The sequence below is a fragment of the Neovison vison genome, chromosome 13 (assembly GCF_020171115.1).
Source record: "Neovison vison isolate M4711 chromosome 13, ASM_NN_V1, whole genome shotgun sequence".
Taxonomy (NCBI): Eukaryota; Metazoa; Chordata; class Mammalia; order Carnivora; family Mustelidae; genus Neogale; species Neogale vison.
Window position 1 is genome coordinate 11,739,789 of NC_058103.1, and position 11,023 is coordinate 11,750,811.

An 11,023-nucleotide genomic window follows, 5' to 3' on the forward strand; every position below is an offset into this window, starting at 1 on the left:
CCATTAAGTCTGTGGCAGAGGCCAGAGTCTCTGATTTTTTTCTTTGTTAAGGTTTCCTCCACTTAGTCATTCTGTTGTGGGGGGAGAGGGTTGAGTGAATGTACTGAGTCCAAAGTATTAACCATGACCCAAGCAAGATGCATCTGTTTTTATAGGGACTCTAGCGTTGTTGTCCTCTTGTTTTCCAGCCTGTCTTTTGGGGAGGAGCCTGCTGTGCTGTTACTCAGGCCAACCCTGCTTGGGCAGATTTGCCTGTCTCCTCTCAAGGGCATGGAGTTGGGCTCAGTGAGAACCAGTTTTTTGGTCTTTTGTTCTCTTATGGCTTTCCCCGGTGGCTCTCTGCATCCCTTCTGAGAGTCAGAGCAGAAGTGACCACATCCAAACCTCTGTCTCAGAACAGAGAAATCAAAGTCTGCTCTTCACTGAGCTCTCCAGGAAATAGTCTCCGTTTCTGTCTATGCTGTTGAAAACCACAGCTTCCCCAGTCTCAGGCCCCAGAGCAAGACTCCCAAAAGTTGACCCCAGGGTTGGCTCATCTCTATTATTTGTGCTTTTAAAACCAGGAGCCACCCCTGGTTCATGCACACATACCCACAACTCCTGAATCCTGTCTGGGGCCTGGACGAAAGTCCTTTCCCCAGTGCTTCTTTAAGTAGGCCTATATTGCTGTGAACTTTCGTCTTAGAAGCACTTTTGCTGCATCCCATAGATTTTGGGATGCTATATTTCTTTTTTTTTTTTTTTTTTAAAGATTTTATTTATTTATTTGACAGACAGAGATCACAAGTAGGCAGAGAGGCAGGGATGCTATATTTCTGTTTTCTTTCGCCTTTTTTTTTTTATTTCTCCTTTGATTTCTTCTATAAGCCAGCCCTTTCTTAGTATTATGTTATTTAATCTCCACATATTTATAACTTGTCTTGTTTTCTTTTTTTTTTTACTTTTTTCCCCCAATTTATTTATTTTCAGAAAAACAGTATTCATTATTTTTTCACCACACCCAGTGCTTTCTTTTTAAAATCGATTTCTTGTTTAATACCATTGTTGCCAGAAAAAAAAATGCTTTGTATGATTGCAATCCTCTTGAATTTATTGAGACTTGTTTTTTGGCTTAACATGTATTCTATCATGAAAAATGTTCCAGTGCACTGGAGAAGAATGTGTATCCTGTTACTTTTGGATGTAATTTCTGTATATAGCTGGCCTAATGCATCATTGAAGGTCAGTGTTTCTATACTGATTTTGAGTCTGGATGAGCTCCCCACTGATACCATTGGAGTGCTAAAATTCTCCACTATTATTACATTACTATCAGTTTCTCTGTTTAGGTCTGTTAATATTTTCTTTATATATTTTGGTGCTCTTATATTTGGTATATATATATATATATTTATAAATGTTATATTCTCTTGCTAGATTGACCATTTTGTCTTTATTTGGTACCCCTCTTTGTCTTTTATTACGGTCTTTAAAGTGTATTTTGTTTGAGTATAGCTACAGCTTTCTTTTCTTTTCCATTTTAATGGAATATATTTTTCCATCCCTACACTTTCAGTCTGTGAATGTCTTACTTCTGAAGTGAGCCTCTTAAAGGCAGTATATAGATGTCCTTGTTTTTTAGCCTTACAGCCACTCTGTGAATCTTAATTTAGGAATTTGGTCCCCTTACATTTTTTTTGGTATTACTTACTCATTTTTTATTCAGAATAGTTGTGTTAATCCAGAGTTTCCTTTGAGGGAGAATTTGAAATTATGGATGTTTGGTTTTTTTTTTCCAATTTATTTATTTTCAGAAAAACAGTATTCATTATTTTTTCACCACACCCAGTGCTCCATGCAAGCTGTGCCCTCTATAATACCCACCACCTGGTACCCCAACCTCCCACCCCCCCGCCACTTCAAACCCCTCAGACTGTTTTTCAGAGTCCATAGTCTCTCATGGTTCACCTCCCCTTCCAATTTACCCAAATTCCCTACTCCTCTCTAACGCCCCTTGTCCTCCATGCTATTGGTTATGCTCCACAAATAAGTGAAACCATATGATAATTGACTCTCTCTGCTTGACTTATTTCACTCAGCATAATCTCTTCCAGTCCCGTCCATGTTGCTACAAAAGTTGGGTATTCATCCTTTCTGATGGAGACATAATACTCCATAGTGTATATGGACCACATCTTCCTTATCCATTCATCCGTTGAAGGGCATCTTGGTTCTTTCCATAGTTTGGCGACCGTGGCCATTGCTGCTATAAACATTGGGGTACAGATGGCCCTTCTTTTTACGACATCTGTATCTTTGGGGTAAATGCCCAGGAGTGCAATTGCAGGGTCGTAGGGAAGCTCTATTTTTAATTTCTTGAGGAATCTCCACACTGTTCTCCAAAGAGGTTGCACCAACTTGCATTCCCACCAACAGTGTAAGAGGGTTCCCCTTTCTCCACATCCTCTCCAACACATGTTGTTTCCTGTTTTGTTAATTTTGGCCATTCTAACTGGTGTAAGGTGATATCTCAATGTGGTTTTAATTTGAATCTCCCTGAGGGCTAATGATGATGAGCATTTTTTCATGTGTCTGATAGCCATTTGTATTTCTTGATTGGAGAAGTGTCTGTTCATATCTTCTGCCCATTTTTTGATGTGTTTGTCTGTTTCGTGTGGGTTGAGTTTGAGGAGTTCATTATAGGTCCTGGATATCAACCTTTTGTCTGTACTGTCATTTGCAAATATCTTCTCCCATTCCGTGGGTTGCCTCTTTGTTTTTTTGACTGTTTCCTTTGCTGTGCAGAAGCTTTTGATTTTGATGAAGTCCCAGAAGTTTATTTTCACTTTTGTTTCCTTTGCCTTTGGAGACGTATCTTGAAAGAAGTTGCTGTGGCTGATATCAAAGAGATTACTGCCTATGTTCTCCTCTAAGATTCTGATAAATTCCTGTCTCACGTTGAGGTCTTTCGTAATTATAGAAATACAATGTTTCAAATTTTCTTTTTTTTAATTTTTATTAATTTTTAAATTTCTTTTCAGTGTTCCAGAATTCATTGTTTATGCACCACACCCAGTGCTCCAAGCAACATGTATGTTAATGTGTGTTAATGTATGCAGGTGGAAGAAGGGTAGTAAAAAAAATCCTCTAGGAAAAAAAACTGAGGCTTGCTGGAGGGGAGATGGGTAGGGCGATGGGGTAACTGGGTGATAAGCATTAAGAAGGGCACTTGATATAATGAGCACTTGGTGTTATATGCAAATGAGGGATCACTAAATTCTACTCCTGACACTAATAATACACTGTATGTTAACCAAATTTAATTTTAATAAAGAATTAAAACAAGAACAAAAACAAAAATGGTGAACGATCCTGACATTATGCAGCCACTCTCCACAAAGTCAGGACCTTAACCCACAGATTTTATAGAGAAAAGGGCAGTTATCTAAAATGGCACCATCTGTGCACCAGAAGAAAGATCAGAAGGCTTCCCATTTTCTTGTCAGGGCATATTAACCTACACAAGACCTGGAACAAGGGTGGTCATTGCAGGGACATGAACAAGATAAGGGCCAAAGATGGAGTCAGTATTGTCAGCACTCCTGCAGCAGATTTCTGAGAAATCCAACATAAATAGAAGAAATTTTTCTGAGAGGAAATAGAAAAGGACTGTCATTAAAAATGCTTCTACTTGATAATTATAGAGCTCTGAATCTACTAAATTAGCAGGTAGCAAGATTCATTGGTCAAGAATCCATTTAAAATAGAATCTACTCAAGAGTTAGCAGTAATATTTTTATTCTATGTAATATTTATATAATTGGAATCATCTTATGGATTATATATTTTGCCAAATACTGTGTCATAAATTCTCTAGCAAATGATTTTGAGCATATTTTTCTCAAAAACATAATAGGAGATACAATTTTTAAGACTTAAGATTATAAAGTATAATAAAAATTATTGAATATGGCAATTATAAAGGGAATTCTAGTATATCAATGTTGTCTAGATTATTTAGAAAATATTTGATACTAAATGTAGAATTTGATCTTGACCTACAAAGTGACCATATAATTTAGTTCCATTGTGAAAAGTGAATTACACAGTCTAGGCCAACACAGTAGCATGAGCAAAATTATGAAGCAGAAATGAAGCTACACTGTAGGAGGACATAGAATGGAGCTGAGGAGTCTATCCAATTCCAATTATATTGAAGTTATATAGAAATAGTGGAGCCAGAGCAAAATATCTTTGACAGCCAGTGTTTCTGAAGTGAAAGATCCTTGTTGCCAAGCAACTAAATCTAGAACTTTGTCACCTCAGAGATGAAAGGAGGAGGTTTCCCTTTGTTTCCCTTTGTTATGTGAGGTCAGCTACAAATCTTTGCTCATTCGTAGGTGTGGAACCAACCATCAAGAAAGAAAAAGCCATGAAAACAATTGTTTCTTCTGTTGGTAAGTCATTGGTCAAATTTGGGTCTCTGCATAAGTTGATAACCAGAGTAGTACCTTGGATATGTGAAGTTTCTTAATTTTTGCATTGTCTTCCTTTCTGAGCATGGGTCAGGGGTAAGGTGCTATAGATAAAGTGACCAATTGTTTTGGTTTGCCTTGAAGTGAGGGAATTGCTGGGATGTGGGGCTTTCCATTTTAAGACCAGGGATGTGGGGCTTTCCGTTTTAAGACCAGGACAGTCCTGGGTAAACTAGAACAAGTTGGTTACTCTAACTGCCAATAACGGACAGATGAAATACAGTTGAAAGTAGGGAACATTAATAGAATCAGTCCACATGTAGTTAAGAGATGTGCTATGGAACTGAATCTGGAGAAGGATTCTGCTGGGACTGGGACATGGAGTGGGTTAGAAGAGAGGTAGAAATGGTTATGGGTTCAGATAGGTGGGTAATGGTGAAAACCCTAGAAAGCATTTGTCTTTAGATTTGCCACCACTACAGATATATATTTTTTATTGCGTTGAAGAATAAGAAATCCATTTTATATTGTGATCCAGTGACCACACATACAAAATACCTCCAAATTTTGGTACCATATGTATGAGTTGCTAAGGAATTTCTAGGAATGTCCTCTGACGTTTTTATTCAATTTCATTAAAGAAAAAGCTGCAGGTCAGGACCCATTAAATTGACTTCATGACTCTCTAACAAGCCAGCCATTGACAGACAGATGGGAAAACAGTGCATATAACGTGGTGGGGTAACAGGGGAGATGCACAGGTAGAGGTCTTTAGGAACCTGAAATAGCTGTAGGGAAAGGAAGAGTTTATAAACCATATAGAGGAAGGCTGTTGTCTATTCTGGGATTCCAATAATGTTAGAGAATATGGATTTTTAAGGACATTACTTCACAGTATTAATGGAGGGTGATGTTCCTTTAGGAGTTTGGGTCTTTGAGGTCCTGGGAATAATATAATGGGAACAGTGAGTATGGATCAAAGATTCTTTGAAGAATTTTTCTGTTGTTGTCTGTTCTCAAGATGAAGTCTAAGGTGTGTAAACCTGGCAATTCAGACCTCTACCTCTGGAACTAATAATACATTATATGTTAATAAAAAATAAAAAAGTTAATAATAAAAAAAATTACCAGCATACTACTGAAGGTATTTGTTGTAAGACATTGAATTTACTCACTTAAGTAAAAAAAAAAATGAGGTCTGAGAAAAAAATTAATCATAGAACATGGTTTATAGAGCTTAGCAGCCTTCGCTATAACACTGTTTCTATTGGCTTGTCTCATTCTCCATCCTCCCATCCACAACAATTTCCACTCTGTAATAAATAACAAACACATAAAAGAAGGTACAAAGAGAAAATTTTAAGTTAAGATCTCACCCAACTCAGAAATCTTTGTCCTTGTAAGTTTTCATATAGTTGAATTTGTCTATGAACTTTGCTCTTCCCTTGTGAGCTACTTGTACCTTGGAATAAAGTGCCTGTCCATTCACCTGATTCAAGGCAGGTTAATGCTAAGGATATTGTTCAGGTAACACGTCCTCCCTATCTACCAGCATAGCAAATCTAGAGTAAATAATAAACTTAAATAATGTATATTAAAAAGGAAAAGAGGAAGCCTACTTAGTTAACTATTTAAATCTGTGATTGAAAGGCAATCAGAAGGAAAACATCAGAGAGGGAGAGAAACCATGAAAGACTAAGGACTCCAGGAAACAAACTGAGGGTTTCAGAAGAGGGGAAAATGGGACAGCCTGGTGATGGGTATTGAGGAGGACACATGTTGTGATGAGCACTGGGTGTGATACACAACTAACAAGTCACTGAACACTGCATCAAAGACTAATGATGAACTATACAGTGGCTAACTGAGTATTAAAAAAAAATGTGCTCCTTTAAGAGAAAAAAAAAAAACAAATAAAAAGTGAAAAAATAGAAAGACAACCAGAATGTATTTTCAGCTGACACTAAACATAAATGAGGAAACTCAGAATATTAGGGATGTGTAAATGCAGCATTGGGGAGAATGAAGAAAAGAACAATAAAGCCTATGAGGGTCTGAAATATCAGCTGACTTCTGGTCTCCATTTCTTAGGATGGGGAGCCAAGACAAACCATTCCAGTTCTGATTGTTCATTTTTAAGATTTTCACTCACATTGTTTTGAGATTTTTTTTCCCCCCTGCAGTAGTATAGTAGTGTATGGTAGTTTTGATATAGAATTGGAAAAAGTATGTGACAGAGTTAATCCAGGTTTTGTTCTGTTTGTTTGAAAAAATTCAACCTCACAACTTGTTATTGGTAATAAAATAATTACGTAAGTAATTAAATTTCAGAAAACCTTTATCAAGCCTTTTATATAGGAGGTATAGTACTTCAGGGCATTTCAAATTTTCCTGTGTAGTGGCTAATTTGAACACTCTTACATTGATGACTTTCATAAATTGCATTGCTAAAACCTCCCAGGAGTTTATGGAGGCCTATATACTAAGAGTCCCTAAATCATAACCTTTACTAGCCTTAGATTAATCTGGTTCAGATCATATTATAATGGTCTGATTGAGTGTTTTTCTACAAACTCAGTGCTTCTTAGCCTCATTTTTGTCACTCAGTTGAGACTAGATGGAGTCTACAGATACTCTCCTCAGCAAAAGGGTACAAAACATTTAAAAATAGTAAGTAAAACTTACAGGCCTCTTAAGCTCATTCTTGCTTATGCCACAAGTTTCTGAATTTTTTTCAAACAAAAACTAAATTGATAATTTATTTAATGCTCTCTATTTTTATTTTTGATCCCTAGTATCTAGCCCAATATCCTGTATGCTTGAAACACACAAATACTTGTTTAATACATATAGAAATGGGTGAGTGTTGCTAGCCACAGTGAATGCCAGGTACAGAAAATACCCACTGTCAAAAGTTGTTGGTAAATCTGAGCAAACATCAGGGATTTTCCCTGGCAGTCCTAAAATTCCAGGCACTCTGTGACTCTGTCCTAAGAAGATAGAGTTCTTCTTCCCAAGCCTTTAAACTGTATGGATTCTCATCTTCTCTTCATAAGGTATTTTCTTTAGTCCGATATTCTTTTACAGATAAGTGTTGTTCTCCCCATTCTTTTAAAAGATGTCTGCTTTCTATGAATCTTTTTCCTCTTCTAAAAATAATAATTAAATAAAGTACATTTTAAGTAGCATTCGTCTATAATCCAAGTACTCCAGCACTTTCCACAATTTTTTTTTTCATTTTTCATTGTATAAAGAACTATACTATGCATTATAGGGGATACTAAAATGAGTTAAAATCATAAACTCTGCACTCAGTGACCTTGTAGTCCAGTAGAGTTATGAAGGCAAATACAACAGGAGACAAAAAAACAACTTGTGGTAAAGAAAGATTAAAGCAAATAATAAGACCAATGCAAACTGACATAACCGTGATTGTGTTTGATCTCTCCAGTTTTGATAGTCTAAAGGGGCAAGAGTCAATAGTTATGTAGGGGCAACAGGCATAAACCAACATGGTCTTGGACAAATTGAGATATAGAGGCCCCCTACTCTGAAGCCTAGTTAGTTTTGCTTTAACTTTTTTTTTTAAAGATTTTATCTATTCATTCGAATAAAAAAATCACAAGCAGGCAGAGAGGCAGGCAGAGAGAGAGGAGGAAGCAGGCTCCCTGCTGAGCAGAGAGCCCGATGCGGGGCTCGATCCCAGGATCCCGGGACCATGACCTGAGCCTAAGGCAGAGGCCTCAAACCTCTAAGCCACCCAGGCGCCCCTGCTTTAACTTTTTTTGTGGAGATTTTCATACGCCCCCTACATGGATTGAGATAATTGTATAATGAAAACCCAAGTACCTATCATCTGACTTTCACAATTATCAACATATGGCCAATATTGTCTTATCTGTACCCCTCTAAATTCCTACCTCCACTTATTGAAAGAAAATCCAAAGCATTTTCTTTTTTTTCCCCTTAATTCATTAATTGCTCTTTTTTTTTTTTTTTGTCATTTGATTCTTTCCCACTTTCCTTAACCAATCCCCACCCTTTTATTTTCACTTTCAGCTCTGCAGCTCTGATGGTCAACTCCACCAGGACGCACATACTTAAAGGTCAGCTCTATGCAATGACCAGTTTGGAGCAACCAGACCAGCTGTGCCTCATGCTTTTTCTCTGGACAGATGGCTCTGTAATGGCAGCTCCATAATGGTGGTTGGTGAGGCTGAGGTGCTCCTGAGAGTTGTTCTCCTGCTGTTCTGGGTTGGAATGTCTCTATTCCCTTCTGGCTTCTCTCAGTCTGGGCCCTCCCAATACCTCAGGTCCCCAGAAGTGGTGACCCCCATGAAGGTGACTGATAGAGGCAGAAGTGCAAAAACTCCAGGCTGGCTCTCCTACAGCCTGCAGTTTGGGGGCTGGAGACATGTTGTCCACATGAAGGTCAAGAAGCTCTTGGTCTCCAAACACTTCCCAGTATTCACCTACACGGACCAGCATGCTCTCCTCCAGGATCAGCCTTTTGTTCCTGATGACTGCTACTATCATGGTTATGTGGAAGGGGTCCCTAAGTCCCTGGTTGCCCTCAGTACCTGTTCTGGAGGTTTTCGAGGAATGCTGCAGATTAATGACCTTGCTTATGAAATTGAGCCCATCAGGCATTCTACCAAATTTGAACACTTGGTTTATGAGGTAAACACTAATGAGACAAAATTCCCACCTATGAGATGTGGCTTAACAAAGGAGATAGCACTCCAACAGTTGAGATTTGAAGAGGTTAAGAAGTCAACTTTGAAACAAAATTCTAATGATAAATTGTGGACCCACTCATGGTTTCTGGAGCTGGTTGTGGTGGTAGATCACAATTTCTTAATTTTTTCTCAAAACAACTTCTCAGTGGTGCAGGAGGATGTATTCCTTGTTGTTAACATAGTGGATTCCATTTATAAACAGTTGGGTACTTACGTGATTTTGATTGGGATTGAGATTTGGAATCAAGGAAATGTTTTCCCAATGATAAGCATAGAACAGGTTTTGGAGGATTTCTCTCAGTGGAAACAAATCAGTCTTTCCCAGCTACAGTATGATGTTGCACATTTTTTCATACAAAATTCATTTATAAGTGTACTTGGCATAGCCTATATTGCAGGAATATGTCGTCCTCCTATTGATTGTGGGGTTAATAATTTTCAAAGAGATTCCTGGTCTCTTTTTGCCCTCACTGTGGCCCATGAGTTGGGACATACTTTGGGTATGCAGCATGATGAAGAATTCTGTTTATGTGAGGAAAGTGATTGCATCATGAATGCTATCAGAGGATCAGGAAAGAAATTCACCAATTGTAGTTATATGGCTTTTACAAAAACCACTTTAAACCAAGGATCATGTCTGCACAACATTCCACGTCCGGAAGATGTTTTCATGTTGAAGCGCTGTGGGAACAATATAGTTGAAGGAGAAGAGGAATGTGACTGTGGATCTATAAGGCAGTGTGAACAAGATCCCTGTTGTCTGTTGAACTGTACGCTGAGGCCTGGGGCTGCTTGTGCTTTTGGGCTTTGTTGCAAGGACTGTAAACTCATGCCATCAGGGGAGCTCTGTAGACATCATGTCAATAAATGTGACCTTCCAGAGTGGTGCAATGGGACATCCCATCAGTGCCCAGAAGATGGATACGTGCAGGATGGGATTCCCTGTGGCGACAATGCCTACTGCTACCACAAGAGATGTAATAGCCATGACGACCAGTGCAGGAAGATTTTTGGTGAAGGAGCAAAGAGTGCACCTGAGAGTTGCTATAACGAGATCAACTCCCTGGGAAACCAGTTTGGCCACTGTGGTATAAATGGCACGACATACCTGAAATGCAATACCTCAGATATCTTTTGTGGGAGAGTTCAGTGTGAGAACGTGAGAGCTATTCCCCATCTGAGAGATCACTCGATTTTGCAGCAAACTCCCATCAACGGTGTCACCTGCTGGAGCATTGACTATCATTTAGGAATGGATACACCCGACGTGGGTGAAGTAAAAGATGGCACCATGTGTGGTCCAGGAAAGATCTGCATACACAGGAAGTGTGTCAGTTTGTCTCTCTTGTCACAAGCCTGCCTGGCTGAGACCTGCAACCTGAGGGGGGTCTGCAATAATAAGCATCACTGCCACTGTGGCTATGGGTGGTCCCCCCCCTATTGCCTGCACAGAGGCTACGGAGGTAGTGTGGACAGTGGTCCAGCATCTGCCAAAAAAGTTTTCTTGCTACTAGTTGTGAGTCTTATTTTGTCTGTGTTGTTTTTACTGTCAACTGCGGTATTTATGTACCTTAGAAAACATTGTGGTCCCATGGAGACTCAGTCCTCAGGTTAGGAAAATGCCTCTAATTTAATATCCTATGCATAAGTTTTAGTCTCTTGGCCGTGGAAATGTTCTTACATGCCTGAAACTCAGCACATTTCTGACAGTGTACAGAGAAATGCAGGGACCTTCCCTTGTCAGTATCAGAAATATCAGAAACATTGCCATTAAGCAAAGGTAATTCCTAACACCTTCCTTTCTATTGGTTATTGTTTTAAGCAGCAAAT

At 38.7% G+C, this 11,023-nt stretch overlaps 1 protein-coding gene across 1 annotated transcript; it reads left to right on the plus strand.

Moving 5' to 3' along the window:
* The first annotated feature begins 8,624 nt into the window (after positions 1-8,624).
* On the plus strand, positions 8,625-10,808 carry ADAM21 (ADAM metallopeptidase domain 21). Its single transcript, XM_044230859.1, has one exon. It carries the CDS (start codon positions 8,655-8,657, stop codon positions 10,806-10,808), a length of 2,154 nt encoding a protein of 717 aa, XP_044086794.1. The 5' UTR covers positions 8,625-8,654.
* Positions 10,809-11,023: the final 215 nt, after the last annotated feature.